General features: G+C 41.2%; 1 protein-coding gene across 3 annotated transcripts in view; it reads left to right on the top strand.

Moving 5' to 3' along the window:
- AIDA (axin interactor, dorsalization associated) overlaps positions 1–17,664 on the top strand; it is a 28,737-nt gene that overhangs the window by 866 nt on the left and 10,207 nt on the right. For all 3 annotated transcript variants that reach the window (XM_075496479.1, XM_075496478.1, XM_075496477.1), the window contains exons 2-4: positions 3,154–3,223; positions 10,015–10,068; positions 12,257–12,311. In XM_075496479.1, coding sequence (XP_075352594.1) covers positions 3,154–3,223; positions 10,015–10,068; positions 12,257–12,311 — 179 coding nt within the window. The remainder of the gene's footprint in view (positions 1–3,153; positions 3,224–10,014; positions 10,069–12,256; positions 12,312–17,664) is intronic.

Below are 17,664 nucleotides of genomic sequence, written 5' to 3'. Positions count from 1 at the left end.
AAAAACCTCCAAACAACCCAGTAGGGCGAAAACTGGTCCATCGCATACTGGTGTGTTTCGCCCCTGATGAAACTGGGGTGGGAGAGCAGGGAAGCTGATGGCGGGAGGGTAGCGACTGGTGCAGCCCCAGTTAGATTGGGTTGCACTGGGTGGGACCGCGCTGTCCTTGAATGCCTTGGTATCAAGTATTGGCACTGTTAATGGTATCCTTAGAAACACACCTGGTAGCTTTAGGCAAATGCTCTCCTCTAGCACTCTGTTCACCATGAAGATGAAAGCTATTTCCTTGTGATCTGAGTATTGTAGGCTAAGTTTCTTACGGCGAATTTTCTGGAAGATTTCCAGAGGGTTTGCACTTGTTCCCCAAGAGAAAGTCAGCTGAAGAGATGCTCTCTGAGAGATCTTTTAGCGCTATTCAGGACTGTTCAAGTTATGAGCTGTAACCATACTGGCTACCAGTTTAGTTGCAGTTCAGAGTAACTAGACTGCTGGCCGGGTACAGCATAGTCATGAGATGCTATAATCTCATCATTTCATTCACTCACCAGACAGGATGATGCAAGTTCAGTTATTTGCAGTTTGCTGATGGTCTTCAGAGCGGGGCAAGCTGTTACTACAAAGCTTGGCACAGGGATGAAAAGAAGTTCTCTTCTAGATCTGTATCTCAGAAGGAAAAAACAATCATCGGAAAGTAAAAGAAGATATTTTTAATAATTGCCCTTATGTGAACATCTATGAGGAGTCCAGTAGGATCCTAATGCTTCAAACCATCTTGGCAGTCTCAACAGTCAGTTACACTTAATTATGTTTCTTCAGAATGAAAAGTCTTCAGGCTTCTCATTCTGAGCTTGCTTCATTGAGAAGTAAGGTCAGTAAATGTTCGCAGACAGTCCAGTTTGAGAGTTGAAGTATAACTTTTGTTCCCTTCCTCCCAGCATCACTTGTGTCTGAGAACTGAGGTGATCTCTGCGCCTTTGCTTTATTCTGACTTTAGAGCAGTGTGATATCTTTGTAAGAAAGCTCTTCTTGGGTAGCGGTATTGTAAGCTGCTGTTGCAAGCCTTATCATTGAGTTTCTACTGAGTAGAGTAGTCATTAGTAGATGAACTCTGTGGTTCCAGGAGGGAGAAGAAAGGGGAGAGAAGACCAAAGGATTATTGGGAGATATTTCCTAGGGAGGAGCAGAACCTTTTCAGTGTGCCTATCTGCTTCTTGTAGATATAGCAGGTAAATTAATAACAATTTCAATCTATAGGGTAGAAGCTGCAAATAAGAAGCACAGGGCAAGGTACCTGCCTGTAGCTCTGGAGAGACATAACAGCATGGCTTTATGCTGTTGCCCTCTCAAATGACAACCTGAGATGGGATGAACAAGTGTGTTGCTGCAGTTGGCCAGGCACTGCTAACGTTGGCAAGGTCTGTACTGATCAACACAGGGAGGCTGGGAAGAAGCTGGTTATGGTGACCTTGCTGACACTGAGAAAGATCTTCCCGAATCTAAGCTAGTTCATTTCAAGAGTTTAATGGCTGCTGACGTAAAACACAATTATTTGCCTCCCACGTCCAAGGGACCTACATCTGCTCAGGTCTTTGTTACTCCTGGAAGTGCAGGAAGCTTGGTGCAAAGATTGGCCCTTGTTCATTCAGGTGGTTACTTGTGCAACAGCCCTCCAAGCTGTCAGCAGCGCCTTCCCTGTTGAATGTCCCCGTCTGTGGAACTTGATCTGATCCAACTTTGAACAAACTTCGAGTGAGATGCCAGATGCATTTATTTGGATTAGGGTGGTTTTTTTTTTTTTGTATTAGTGACAAAGGAAAGAGGGTTGTGTTACTGATGCTTGCAGAAATGTTAACAGTGTGATGCTGCCTGTTGTGGGTGGCATATTGCTGCTATGGTGATATGTTTTCTTAAATTGTTACTCTTAAATGCTCTTTCTATATGTCCCTTGTGTCATATCAGCGGGGCGGTAGGGAAGGAGCATACATTTGGGTTCAAACGTGTTTGTGCTTTTTGTCTTGTCTTAGTCACCATCTTCCCCCCTTTATGAAGGGGGACAATGCCACTGAGTTGTGCAGTTACCTTGTCCTGTTTGGTTGTGTTTTCACTGGCACTGGTTAAAACCTACAGTGGCATCAATCCTTGTGTCTTTTTAATAGAGCTTAATTTTAGGAAAAGCAAAGAAATAATTAAGTTCTGATTTTTGTTTCTGACACAGGCTTTGACGGTAGTCTGTTTTGGTGTATGCGTCTTGGTGTACGTATTTTAAACCCCCTCAAAAACCAGGCTGAATCCCTTTAACAATGCAAACTTGTGAGGTTCCAGATGGAAGTGTATCGCGACGCCCTGAGTACTGCGGCTGTCCCTGGGTTTCCCCTCAACCCCCTGCCCTCCCCCGCCTCTGCTTTTTTTTAAAAAAAGTTATTTACAGGGAATAGCAACAATTGCCCAGAGGTTTTGCTTGTTTAATGTTCTCCTTCCTCCCTGGACGGAAACTGTAACTCTTCCCGTAACTTCCCTCTCTAGCTTCCTTTCGCTTTCTCGAGCTGTTTGCTTAGTGCTACTTTCCAAACCCCTTGGTACTCCTGTCTCCGTGGTGACAAGGGGTGGGGTCTCTGCTCCGCAAGTGATGCTGACAGGCGCGGATGTGAGCTGATACACCCCGGCAGCCTGGGCCAAGCTGCCCCGCGCCTGGCTTCCAGCGCTGGGAGGGCGCCCGCGCCTCCTGGCAATCCGCCTTGCCCCAAACTCTCCCTGTGAAATGCATGTGGACTTGTACCACAGTGGGTCTTCACAGGGGGTATAGTTCGTTATTATAAAATAAGGGGATGAGGAGAGGAAAAAGGCCAGTACTTATAAAAGGGGCTGTTGGCTAGAAGGACCTTCTTACCTGTTCTTCCTTCATGATACGTCATATATGTAGTCTTTCCTGCCTAATGTAGTGGTATACTTTGTCCATCTTCTGGGTTTTTTTTAAGTATGGCCTACCATGGTTATAGAAATTTTTTAAAAAAACAAACAACAAAAAAAACCCCAAAACTATTTGGAGCAGCAGTCTGTGGATCTTTTGGCTGACATGTTTTCTGGAGATTGAGGGATGTGTGTGTGTTTCTGTGTTGTGTTCCCACTCTACAATTTTCTTTCCCCCCCATCCAGATTAGCAAGGCATCTACAAAAAGAGGCACAGTCTCAGCACAACAACTCCGAATTCACAGAAGATCAAAAAGTGAGTATTGCTGTTTGTTCAGTCAAAGAGCTTGACTTGTAGATGTTGATGTGTACTATGGTTCTTCGTATCTCACAGACCAGAGCCTTATGAGACCTTTTTTCCTCCCTCGATATACACAAACAGAAACAGAGCCCAGCATGGCCAAAAGAGTTGCTGCCATTGGATGTGACAGATGCTCTGCTGTGTAATATTGAATGTCATGCGTGCTGGCCAGAGTCCTTCATAACCTGGGTGTTTATTTTTTTGGGTGACCTTTTGATAACTTGCTTATACAACTGTAGCACAATTTATGTTGTGAAGTCTGAATACAAAATGTCTTGAACTGCAGATATTGAGGGTCTGTGAGGAGGATGTTAGCTTAACATGTAACACCTGACTGGGAAGGGTGCTGGCAGAATACTCCCTACTAGAATGTTATTTATTTATAATCTTTCAAAATATTGAAATTACTTTACTCCTCCCTCCCTCCCCTCATTTGAAAAGGCTGTTTCTTGTCTCAGCATCATATTAATGCAATTCTGTGACAGGATTTAAGGCGAAAATGCTAGCTGAGTTCTCATACACTCAGGCATTTTCAGCAAAATAAAAATCTTTTGAGATATGAGGCCTTGCTACATTTTTGTGTCTCATTTAAAGGCATGTTTTTCTTAGGAATACTAAATTAGAGAAGCCCAGTATTTCCAGATTTCCAAGTTATAAGATCACTTGTTTGAGCAATGGCGTTGCCTGTAGATTGACATTTGGTAGCCCAGAATCCCACCTATAGTAATAGGGTGCTAGAGTAATGGGATCTGTGTTTGGGAATGTTGGTCCTGAAAACAGGTCCTGACTTCAGAAATTGGAGATGAACTTGATGTGTTTAAAGAAACTCAGTACAAAGAAATACACCTGTACATAGAGTCTGACAGTGGTTTGTAACTGTTTCCTCGATGTGTACCAATAAGAAAGAAAAGCAAAGAGCCAGTCTTCCATGTTCTGTTTACCTTCTGCAAAGACGATGATAAGGCTCATGATCATCTTAAACTGAGTCATAATCTTGGGGAAGGATTGGGTCCACCTTTCCTGACCTGAAGGCTTGGGAGCCTTGTTAATGTTGGACAGCTGTGTAGTCTTTGATTGCTTGTGCTCTCTATCCCTTGCTGGTAGCTTTCTCCATCGTTCTCAGCCATAGTCATCTTTACTGTGCGTTTCCCCTCTGTGGATACTTTTGAAAATATGGTTACTTCATGAAGGCAAAGCTGTTAATCTCGCTTCTGGAGGCATCATCTCCTGTGAGCATGGGAACCAGAACCACACAAGGCTTTGCTTCCAGATGTTCCCTGAATCTTGTGGAAAGGACCTTGGACCAGATTGTGGAAGTGAGTGAGGTCAGTCATGAGGGAAGGCCTGGGTGCTCAGGAAGCAGAGATAACTGACCTCAGATGTTAGATGTGCAACTGCGATCATGTCTTAAGGCGACAGTCTTCTGAAAAGAAAAAACAAGGAGTGGCTGTTCTGAATCCTTGCAGAGTGATACCTGTTTCTAAAACTGATATAACTTATAAAAGAGGTTGACATTTATATCACTTTTTTTGCAGATCAGTAAGGGGCTAACGCACTGAAACGTTGAGCCTGGTTATTAAATGGTGGTGCCTATTTCATTAGCCACATACACAGCCGAATTCCCCAACATTTTGTTGAGAAGAACATTCTCTGTCCCTCCTCTACCATGAGGAATGCTAGTCACAACAAAAATAAGTCTTGCTATTGCTTCGAAAGAAGCATTTGGAACTCTGTACAACAAAATCTTTTAGTCTGATGTTAAGCTCCTTGCTGTTTTGGCCTTCCCTATTTCTACAGGAGCTTGGCCAGTATAATCTAGTGATCATGACCAATTACTATCATCGCTAGTATCGTTCACTTGGTGTGATAGGAGTAGAGTTTAGCACACTTCTGGGTTTTCAAGCAGTTTGGTTAAATAGAAGTGTATCTTCTCTCTCACCACCCTTCAAAAAAATCTACATACCAAACCAGCTACTTTTGCTCAAATAAGTTCCTGCCAGAGCATCCACCAGCATGCTATTTCCTCCTGGTTCCAGAAAGTCTCTTTCCCTAATATCTTGTCTTTCTAAGGTTCTGTATGTCATATAAGAGCCATCTCTTTATTTTTCTGAATGTAGAACAGTGTGTAAACTTCAGGGTTTGCTTATGTGATATTACTGACTAAAGCTGTGCACAGAATTTCACAGATTAGAGGCGGCAAGGCTATGAAGCTAATTATGATTTCCAGTTGCTCGATCTACCCTCATTCCAGTCTGTGTAGATTTACAGTTTGCTGTTTTCCAAAGATCATACATACTGCTGAGAATTACTATGAGGCTATCATTGTTTCTTACTTGACATACTCTGTGGGGAAGATGGATTTCAGCAGTGATTCCTCTGTACCAAGGAAAAACGACTAGCTTTACAGCTACAGGGAAAGGACAAGGCTAGGTTCAAATCCTCAGCCCCATCTGTCTGTATAAACTTTTACCATGTTTGGGTTTATTTTGTGCATCACAGGTTGTGTTACAGTGCAGATATGGCCACACCATAACTGATGGTGTGTTACTTGCTAATGTAATCATAAAATCTGTTAATCTAACAACACTTGACAGTTACCACCAATTTCTTTCCTAGGTGTACTGTGAGCCAGTTGTCATTTATCTTATAAATGTATTGTTTATGATAAGAATTCAGACTTTTAAATATTCATATCTTGCCTTTTTGCTATTGATCTGAAGAGTCTGCTTTGAAACACTGTATGCTACTTCGCTTCATAGAGCAGACTAGTCTCCAGAATTTGCCGTTCATTCCTGGGTTTTCAGCTTCTGGGCGGTTGTCACCTTATATCTACTGCTGGACATAATTCTGGAGTTTTAGTCCTTAGGGAAGGCTCTGTCTTGACTTGGATAATTGACAGTGCTGGAATCTTCATTAATGATTGTGAATTTTGTTGGAAGAATTTCTTTGAAGGTAAATACTGTAAATAACAAATCATTGTGTTTAGTCACCCTGCAACAGCTTTAAGGAGGCTGTGTAATAATTTCATTACCTAGAAGCTGCGTGTATGGAATATTAACAGATACAGTTGGTGGTGGATTTACCTCAGTCTTAACACCTGCATCCTGCTGTTCTTTATTTTACCTTCATTCATGATCAACCACTGTATTTTGCTACATGAATTGTTCCAGTTAGGTTTGGCCATGGCTGTCAGCTTGCCTCCAGCTACAGTTACTCTCACCCAGTTCTCTGTGCAATAAATTTGACCTTTAAAGCCCTCTTCTAACCACAGTTGTTGCTTCTCATGTAACTGTTTTTGTGCTAGGCTGAGTTTTCGGCAGTATTAGAAAATCATGCGTTTTTTTATGCAATGGTAACTTGCTGAAATAAGAGCACTGTTGAACAGTCTTAGCATGATTCATTAAACTACTGGTCTCCTAACAGCCTAGACCTCTCTTTAAAGCCAAACGCTGCTCTGGCTCTGTATTTATGCAAACATCTTTGACTGCATTACAGTTAGCACAGTCATTACTCACACAACTGCACTGAAGAAACCTTAACTACGAGATCAACTGGCTTTTTCCTTTTCTAATCACGAGTTTACATAAAACTGAATCTTAACTACTTTAAACTAGCAAAGTTAATTATGGCTTCAGTCTTTATAATGAGATGCAGAATGTTTTCCCTGCTGCAAAAATGAGCCTTTGCATGGAATAGTTGCAGCTGAAAATGATAGCAGTGTTTAGCTGCATTTTTAACTTTTGGGTTGGGTGTGGTCCCTTAAAAAAATAGTTATGAATAATGCCTGCTGGGAGCTTGCCATGTTTCAATAGATTCCATATAAAACCTATTCTTTACTATTTTAAGTCTCCCAAATTCTCTTCAGTTAATCTGTTTCTAGAGCCATTATTGCCCTTCAGCCCCCAGGAGCCAGAGGACACACATTTTGTATTGCTGTTTGTCCTGTTAGGAGGTACCTAGTTCAGGCAGTTCTAAGAATACACAGTTAGGAACCTTCAGAACTGGGAACAGGGGTATTGCTGAGCTTATCGGTGAATTGACAAAGGACACAGGGGTTGAGCAGTGCTTCTTGACACGTCATTTATGGTGTGGGCTTAATGCTCTGCGTGTGAGACAGGGAGGGGAAGAACCATGTGAAAATCTGTTTACATGTTCTGATTCTGTGGTGAGGCACAGATACTGTGTGCTGGTACCCTGTGAACTCCTGGCCCTCTTTCTGTGGTGCTGTTGGAGGGGTTTTGGTCTAACACGGAATGGACATGCTCTTTGCTCGGCAGTCAACACCCAAACCATCAGAATAGCCGGGTTTTAGAGCTGTAGTCAAACCTCAGAGATTTCCCCTCCCTTCCCTAGGGAGCCTCTGGATTCCTCTCTTACCCATTACTTCACACCTTCCTCTTTAAGATTCTACCTTTGCAAATGTATCTTTCCAGATGTTCTCAAATATAAAAAGGAATTCCTTTTGTTACACTGCAGCTGATTAGATGGATGTAGTGCATTCTAACCCTAGGGACTGAGAATCTGCTTCTGTAGTACTACCTGGTGTCCTCCCATCCAGCCTGAAGGTACGTGTAAATCCACAATGCCCATGTCTGGAGTGTGGGTCTGAAAGTGTCAAAATGAATCCAGGATTGTACGTACTCCTTTCTTTTTAAAAAATCTGTGTTTTTTCCAAGCTATGCTGGAGATCCAGCTATGAATCTGTTCTGTAGCAGAATTTATTTCAGGGAGGAAGAAGTTTGTTGACTGAACCTAAACTACAAAATGAACCTCAACAGAAATGGAGCTGTAATATTTTTACTCTGCCATGTTGCATGCAAGCATACAGTCATGTTGCTAATATTAAAATTCCCAAAGAGCACACTGCTGCACATGCTGCATCCTCGGCAGAAGAGAAGACAATGTGTGTCCTGTGCTAATATGCATCACTCCCTAACTTTCCTGGAAGGTGCTCAAAAGAACTGAATTTTTTATAAGACCTCCATACAATGGATAGTAATATAAACTACGAGGATGTAAAGTCTGAGCTAATGCCATGTTCTAACAGTGTTTAAGACAAGAGGAGATACCAGTTGGGGAGAAATGGCTTTGAAAGCTTTCATGAGCCTGTGGTGGCAGATGAAAATCACGTATCTGAGGCTTTTACACACTCCAGCTGTTGGCTCTGCTCTTGAGGTATTGATGTCTGATCTGCTTATGATTCAGCTCCTGAACTCTTTCAACTTTCAGTGTGGCATAAGGTGAACTGAAACTGAAGCCACTTAGCTTTTAGCGCAGCCTGTTGAAACTAGTGGTGGCCCAGGAGCTGACTGAGAAGTGGTTCTGACTGCAGGAGAGTCAAGGCAAATGACTGGGGAAGGTAGTTGTGAAAGCACACCCCATTTCTATCTGCTGCTACAAAACTCTTTGAGCCCTAAAATGTAACCCTCCTTTAAAGGGAAGTTTCGGCTTTTGACTGATACCACATAACTTGCCAGATGCCCATACTCTTGAAGCTCTTTGATGCTAGAGTTGTGCTTTAGGAAATCTTTTCCTCCCCTTGCATCCAGCTTGAGGGGAGCTGTTTTTATACTGCCTGGTTTAAAAGGAGAGAATGACTTACAGGTGCATATTTCAACTTTTATCTTCCTTCTGAGGGGAAATCTTACTTTGAAAATAACCTGCTTTTCTTTATAGCTTCATTGTTGCTATTTTTTCTTGGCCTATAAATGTTCCACAGAGCATTTTGAATTATATTTGGTCTTTATCTCTGCAGATAGACTTAGTTTTTCTTCACTAAAACCTTTTATTTAATGAACAAACTTGTGATGGTCAAGCAAGGTAAAATACACCGTGCAGTTGTGTCCACTTGATGTCAGTTATGGAAGTCTGAATTCCTCTTGATTTTTTTTTCAGCTGGTAGTAATAGAAACAAATGTGTCTGTTGCTGGAGCTTCTTACTTTGTGAGACATAACAGCTTAGTGTAGCACTGTCTTCAAAGTAAGACTGCTGGTAATGGACTATTTTGAAGCCCTTCCCTCTCTTCTACGTCTTTAAATAAAAATGACATATTACTTCATAGTTCTGCTAAGGGATATTTTAGATAGCTGACAGGTTTGAATCAAATAGTCTATTTCATGTTTCACTCAGAGTTTAAATGTCTTAAAATTACAAAAATAGAAAGTTAAAAAAATAATCCGCCTTTATACTTCCTCTCCCACCAAAACCCACAAAAGCGGACCGTGTTTTTTCAGTGCTGAGATACTGGGCTTCTGTAACTTCTGAGGAGGGCTGACTTGGTCTGCCGAGATTGTAAGCCTGATAGAGGAACTGTAGACATAACTCCTAAAAGGGCAAATTAGAACAAACCACACAAGTTCTCAGAAGGTAACATACTGCTTGGTTTGGATTTTTTTTTTCTTTCTCTCCCCTATCACTTCAGAGCAGCTGAGTTTATAAACAGTTTATGATGTGGTAGGCATTATTAATAGTTTCAGCTGAGTGAATGACCCCCATCTGTGTTGACGAGCTGTGGGAGGGGAGTTAAGTGGCAGATGTCCGTTTCATCTATTGCGCTTTCAGAAAATTTTGTTTGTGTATAAAAAAGCTTTTCATGGTGAATGATCTGGTAGTGAATAATAGATCTGAAATCTTGGCAAGAAAAAGCAATTGTTCGTATTTATATTTTTTAAAAATGTGAATATGGAAGAATACAGCTTCAGTACTAAATTAAGGTTTGTTTTGTTGTTTCTTTTTTTCCTTTCAGAAAACCATAGCTAAAATTGCAACATGCTTGGAACTGAGAAGTGCAGCTTTACAGGTATAGCTCTTTTTCCTATGTGACTTCATACTTTAGTGATAGGTACTGTAGAGCTTTTTAAAAATAGTTTAGTGTCTTCAGACATAGCCAAAACTTCTGAAAACAGAGGGAACAAACCCTTGAACACTTGGACTTTCCAGGTTGTCAACATGATGCCCCAGGTGGCTGCCTTAAAAAACCTTGAAGTGCTTATATGAGCATGTATTAGGGTTTGTACAGAAATGTAACTGCAGGTCTTGTGCCTTTGGTTCTTTGCCTCATTTTTCTCCTTCAGAACTGATTAGTTTGTCTTCCTAACCTGTGTGCAAGGGTAAAAAGATCCCCGGAGTGACCCTTGCACTAATTCAGCTGCTTCAGAAATCATAATAGAGCATGAGGAAGTATGTGTGTGTAGAAGAAAAATTGCTTTGTAGCAATCATGAAAACTGGCAGTGCTGTAGGCAAGTGTCTGAAAATAATGATTTAGAAGCTAGACTTTGGGCTTTTTTCTGGACTGAAGGTAGATGTCATGGAAGTGAATTTCTTTTTCTCTCAGCACAATCTTATCCCCAAAGCAAAGGGGAAGTGAGAGAAATTTCCAAAAGAGTGTGGATGGGGGAAGGATGAATCACCTGAAGCAAAGTTTGGGTTACCGGGTCACCTCTTTACCAACAAAGAGTGGTGACAGGCAAATTTTGCATCAAATTACTCACAGCAGCGCTCCTGAGTACTTCATGTTGTTGCACAAGGTGCAGCAGCTCCGTTGTGCTGCCTTCAATTGTCTGAGAGGCTGGGATACAGTGACAATTTAGGCAGCATGCTGGAGCTGGACTAATAAGGTGGGGGCTGACCAGTCTCAGGGCTGTGCAGTGTTTGAAGAATTATTTGGTTATTTCTACCTGTCTTTCTCTTTTGAGCTAACCTGGCGTGTTTGAACAGCATTGCATTTGTTCTGAGTCACTGTGATTTTGTGATGAGCGTAGATGTGTTCCATTGTGGGACAGCTTTGTGGATGAGGTCATGTCTCAGAGCAACAGCAGAAGATGCAGCAATGTCATAACCTGCCAAACTGAACAGAAGATGTCTTGCAAGAACAGCCTTCCTTGCTGTTTATTCCTCAGCAGTAACTCAAGGATTTTATAACCTCATGTGAGGGTACTAGAACTTCTCAACCACTTCGCTTTGGGGAGTGTTTTACTTGCCACAGTTTTATTATGGTTCCTTAGCAGAGATTAAAGCAGTTAGTGAGTGTGGTTGTCTTTTCCCGTTCTTCTAACAGTATGGGTATAGCTGCTTTACTGTCCTTCTGTAGTCTTGCAGAAGATCCCTGTTGACACCTGGGCAAAATCTAGAAAAAAAAACCCCGTTGGGCCTTAAGGAAATGTTGAAAACAATGGGTAATCTTAAGAGATGCCAAGGGTGCAATGACACAATAGGTAAGACCTGATTCTCTGCTTAAAAGAGGATGTCCAATGTCAATCTTATTATTTGCACCACTTTTCTTATGCCAGCTCTGCCACTTGTCATTTCAGAATAGGCTAGTTCAGCTTGCCAAACTGTCGATGAACTACCTCAGAATAAAAAATGAAAAACTTTCCGTTGAGTTAGTAAGTCAAATAGGCTTACTGAGAAGCAGACGTGCTACAGCCAGATGAGGAAACTGCATCATCAGAGTTGGGGAAAGGAGAGATGGGAATCCCTCTTCCATTTGCAGTGAGCTCTTAGCTGAGTGTTTTGTCAAGCTCATCCTGTATACTGTAACTTCTGCCAGTGTTACAATGTTGGATGTGTGTCTTGAACTGTGAATGTTCCTGTCAGAGCATCACTTTGCAGTGTAGTCTTACAGCTGATCTTGCTTCAGAACAACTTGATTGGGGAAGAATTAAAACAAGTGTCTCTGTCTTAATGTTCCTGTGTGTAGTAAGTATGAAAGACCAACTAGTTGCTTTAAAAATATTTATCTTGCATTAGAGCTTGGAACATGGGATAAGTTTGTTCTCAATAAATGAAGTAATGTACTTTCCGTGTCACCTGTGAATCTAGCCTCTGTTGGGGAGATTTTGTTTGGGTTTTTTTAGGACGTAGCTTTGAAGTAACTTGGTACGCTTGAACAAAGGAAGCACCTTGCATGCTTATTCTAAGATTTGGTAGCTCTGTCTGAGGGGGGAGGTGCATACTAAGTTCTAACTCTTTCTTTGTAATGTCCTAGTCCACCCAATCACAGGATGAATTTAAGCTTGAGGATCTGAAGAAGTTGGAACCAAGTAAGTAGTATCTTTGTATTTTAAGTGAGTGATATTTATCATTACAGTGGAAAATGTGACAGCAGCATGAATACTGACTGACCACAATGTGGTTTGACAATAATGCTGGTTTTAGGTGGTTCTTCCAAATATCTGTTACCACATAGACAAAACCTGATGTGTATTAAGGAATGTAATGTGGGTAACTTCAAAGTATAGTAGTCCTAGTGTTTCAGATAATGTATTCATCTTTATTCTCAAATAAGTAATTCTTATTTGGTGCTATAATTTTTGCACAAAATAGTAACTTAAGCTATCAGTAGTACAGTATATAATCAGCTGGAAAATTTACCTGCACATTTCTTATTTGAAGTGAATTTCAACACTTTGTGGTCTTCCTCCTTGCAGCATGAAATTTATTTTTTCTTCTGAAAATATTTAACTTGTGCTCATGGTAGCCAATCACCTGTCACCTACCACCGTAATGCTACCAGACTAACGAAGTTCAGAGTCAAAGTGAGGATGTGAGTCAGTCTTTGAAGGGTTTTGAGTGATGTTTTTTTTTTTTTCCCAACTGATCCTGGGTCAGTTCTTGGTATGTCAATCCAGAAATAACTTTTTCATGTAGGAAGTATCTATTTATCTGCTAATATTTTCCTTCCCATAACACTGGCTGCTTTATTCTCAAAGCACACTTATGATCAGAGCTTCCACATCTAAGCAATATTATCCTGAATGCTAACATTTTTGCTATTTTTGGGGAACAGGAGATGTGGAAGAGCATTTTCATGCTGTCAAAAGCTGGTTTTATTTTACTCCTGTCACAATTGTATCATTAAGGGGGATGTTGGGGATAAACATGATGGGCTGGCAGGTGTTTCCACTTCATGAATAAGCTGAGCTTCTCTGCACTCCCATTCTCAAAGTAACTGGCACAGGATCCTACAGGGAAGCTTGTCAAGAAGCAGGGCATTGAATTGAGGTTCCTAATGTCTCTACCAAAACATGGAGTCCAAATGCTTTTGAACTGTTCCCTGAAAATGGAAAGTGAAGGTACATTACAAGACTGCTAGGTCTGTGAAGACTATAACTCAGGAAAGGTTTTATCAATGTGTTGGAACTATTAGGTCTTTCTCAATCTGCATATTGTATGTCTGGCCTCTGCATCCTTTGATTTAGGATTATTTTGTATAGATACTCCTGCTCTCTGTTTACGAAGTATTTAAAATATTGTAATCATTTAATGACTGTGGATTTTAGACTCCATTGTGCAAATACCCTGTGAGTGACTGAATGATGGAAGAGGGAAAGGAATAATGTTTTAGTTGATCCAACTGTTATACAAATCAAAGGATATGACTACTGAAGGGTTTAGTCAGAATTTACATTCTGACAACAGACATAAAGCTTTCCTTGAAATGCCTCCTCTTCTTGAAAGCCAGAATTTCAGTTGCTGTACAACAGTCCTGTTGCTTATCTTGCCCTCCCTTGGAGAATTGGTTTTTAGCTGTCAAAAAACTTCAACAGTGTGAAGCGCATTCAGCCCATGCTTCATACAACAAGCAACTATATTAAAACTGAGGAAGAGTGTGTGGCCATCAGTTTTGAAAGACACTAAGTTATTTTCCTTGGAGGAGAACGGATGCTTCTACGACAACAATTGAACATTGATGTTCTTAATGCTGCTGTCTGACTTGGATTGTTCTGGCCTCTTTCTCTCTGAATTGTGCCTTTGTTTTGTGGTTTTTAAGTATATCTTGACTAGAGTAAATCTTAATCAGGCCAACACCAGCCATTTCATAAAATACACCGTGACATGTTTTAATTTGTCGTCAATTTTCTGTTGCGTTCCACCAGAAAAAGCTAAAAAAATCTGGGCTGGCAATGCAAATAAGCAATTCCTTTGTTAGGTCAAGCCATTTGGTTAGGGTGGAACGAAAACAGCTATTCACACAATTTGGCTTGTTTTAATTACTTTCGTGCCTGAAGCTGTCAAAATGGCTGAGAAATTTGGTTTGGGTGTTGTTATAACAACCAAGGCCCTTAGATTTAACCTTTTTTTTTTTTTTTTTCCCCTTGTGTTGTCAAGTTCTAACTTTTCCTACTTAAGCTTGCATTTCACACTGCTTGGAAAGTGAAGCAGTTGGCTGGTTTTGTTTGTTTATAGGATTTGTCACTGAATCTTTTGTGCTACAGCAGGGTCCATACATACAAATAGTTCTTTTGAGACTACACTGTGTGAAATCATTGCTAACACACTGGATCTCACAAATCCTTTTCTTGTGAAAGCTTATACCAGTGTTATAATACACATTACAAATGGATAGCCTGGGACATACCATGTGCCTGTGTTCATGTACGATAATTCTAGCCACTAGACTAGTTTCAAACTCAGTGTATATGTATTATAAGAGAAGTAGATAGTGAGTTGTATTGGGGAGCCTGATATCTGAGTTACTTTGTCTACTTAAAAAAAAAAAAAAAAAAATCAGTATAGGTATCATAAGCTGTCACTAAAACTCTAAATGGACAGTGGTCTTTACCAAGTTAGTGTGTACTAGTCTTACTGCTCACATCAATAATTGCTTTTGAAATCTTTCGAGAGAGAGCCAACTGCTAATAAAATCAATGTGACTGTCCAGCGTCACAAAAGAAAAGGCAGCTTCTGCATGAGAACCTGCAGAAAAGTATTTTTAAAAGATTTCTGTTGGAAAAGCAACATAAATGCAGGCCGCAACGCTGGGATCTGCCCATCAGTTCCACACATGGAGAACTTTCTGTGAATCGTGTTCTCGGCAGCAGCGTTACAGAGGGGAAGTGCTCTTTCTCCCAGAGGTGATGTGTGTTTTTAAAAGCAAAACAAAAACCAAAAAAGCGCAAACCAACCTCTTAAAGCTTGGGTGTCTTATGCAGTATTGCAAGGGAGATCCCTGTTTGTTGTAACCTATTGGTTTTTTCTGTGATCTGGTTATTTTTATTTAAATCAACTGAAACTCGCACTTGTGATGGGTGTAAAGAGGATTTTCCTTTTCCTCAAAGGATGATTGTTGCATTGCTTTTTTTATTTGTTTGCTTTTTCTTAGTGACTTTGAATAAGTATGTCACCGGGCTGGGTGCTGTAGATCCACTTCTTATCCTGATGATATTTGAAGGAGCACTTTAGTACGTCGCCGCATTACAACTTTGCAAAATTATTTGCTGTTGGTGATGAGACGGAGTTGAAGGCCTTTTAAAAACTTGATTCACAGCTTTTTGCGGCAAAAGCCAAGAGATTCTGGATGGTGTTTCCAGAATTTTCTGAGCTAAACATTCAGCATCACCCTTGTTACCAACACCCCCAGGATGTCTGAGAGCAGCGTACTCCCGTGGGCAGGTCCGGTACCCACGCCCGGGTGCGTGGCTGCGGCTCTGTGGCCGGAGGGTGTATGCTCAGCTCTGCCTCCAGGCAGCATCGAGATTTTAGGAGCTGTAAAACTGTTTGCCTTTTTCCTGTGCTCCTATCGGTGGAGTATTTTGTGCCCTCTAGCGATGACGGAAATGAATTACTAGAAGGTTTTTTTCAGGGGATGTTCATTCACGTAGTGAGAGAAACTGATGACTGGGAAGAGAGAGGAGTCTAGTGCTTACCAACCTTTGCAAGGTGGGGGGAGAACTACTGTAATTTCTATTGCTTCTGTATATCGTGCCTATGATCTGTAAGAGATCTCGCTTTACTGAGATTTTTCTGCCTGGGGCAGTTTCGCTTTCTGTCTCTGGTATGATGCAGCTCTCCAATGGCTGGGGAATTCTGAGAGTGATAAAAATCCCCTTCTTTTCCTGAACCTCAGCTGCGCTGGAAGGTCTGTCTGCTATTAATCAGCTACTTTTCTGTTGGGAAGTGGCTGTGATTCTTCACCACCATGGTGAGATCTGCGTTACTGATCCCTCGGAGCAGAAGTCTTTGGAGAGAGAGAGACAGACTTGGCATCAGTTTTGTCTATCAGATCTCTGACTGAAGGAAACGTAAAGCTTTCTATGTATTTCTGTGTATTGTGTTCAGCTGGCATCAGGTAGTACCTAACCTCTCAGGTGGTAGTGCAGAAATCAGGAAAAAAAAAAATCAGAATGAGCAAAGACTGGAAAGACTTTTTGGGTTCTTTATAGTTTCCCTGAGGGATTCTTTATTCATTGTAGCATGCAGATGGTGTCTGGTAAGTTAATGATGGAGCCCACGCTGAGTGATGTGAATATGAACACAGATGGGGAAGCTCTCCTACGCTGGCTGAATGGTAGTGTGCAGAGGCAGAGGGGCCTGGCAGTGGTTCCTTAAACATAACCAGTATTTGTGTAATCTTAACACTGCTTTAAAATAGTTTTGTTCTCATTCAGTAGTCCTAAGGGGAGATTTCTAAAACGTGCTCTGAGAGGGCTTATTGCAAAGTGAGACTCAGTGAGAGGACTCAGTTTGTCTACCTCCTTTTCCCCCTACCCAGTTTGGGATGCTTATTGTCTGGTAGGAGAGTGCCTTTCCCTGCAGGTGTTCTCTTGTAAATTTTTAGGCCCTTTAGCCATCATGAAATGCTTATTTCTTTCACATGCTTTTGGAAATTTTGCTTTTACTCATAAATGCTTTTGGAAATAACAGCTAAAGTTGTGATTACTAAAACTTGAGTAAGTTGCCAGTACAAATGGTAAAGCCATTCTCCACCGAATGATAGAGAAATTAATCAGTGTCTCTGGGGCTCGATGCTCAGATGTTGCACTGTATCTCTTCCGAATTTTGCCAGTCTGCCCAGGCACCTGAGGGCAGAAAAAAAGAAAAAAAAACCAACCAACCAAACAACAAAACAAACAGAAACCCCAAAAACCACCACCACCAACAAAAAAACTCAGAACACATGCATGAAGAACTAGGAAATCTCAGCTAAGCTATGTGTTACCAGCTTGCTTGGACTCCCACGGTGGCTGTCTGAATATGCGGCCTACATGTGTGCTTAAGTGTGTCAGTTCTGGAGACTTCAATCTGTTTGGAGCTGTTGCCAGTAACAGCACCACCCTCCTTTCAATAACCACCAAAGACTGCTACCATTACCCCGGGGGTCTGTAGCTGTTTCTCATGATGCTTTTGGTTGTTGCCATGTTTATCTTCCCTGCCTGTGTAAACGTGGTGGTGATTATGTACTGGAGTTGCAGCTAGTCTGTCTGAATGTTATAGTGATATAGCTCTGATTAGGACTGTACTCGTGCTTAAAATATGAGAGAAATTTTTCTTGCCATGATCTGATTTTTTATATTATTATTTGTGTGTGTGAAGATGTTGTGAGAATGGACATAGCTGTACGAAGTAGTGGAATTAATGCATGTTTATGGATATGGATTTTTTTGTTTCCTTCCT

Source organism: Mycteria americana, chromosome 3 (genome assembly GCF_035582795.1).
Source record: "Mycteria americana isolate JAX WOST 10 ecotype Jacksonville Zoo and Gardens chromosome 3, USCA_MyAme_1.0, whole genome shotgun sequence".
Lineage (NCBI taxonomy): Eukaryota > Metazoa > Chordata > Aves > Ciconiiformes > Ciconiidae > Mycteria > Mycteria americana.
Note: the sequence above shows the minus strand (reverse complement) of the source record. Positions and strands in the feature narration are given on the sequence as shown.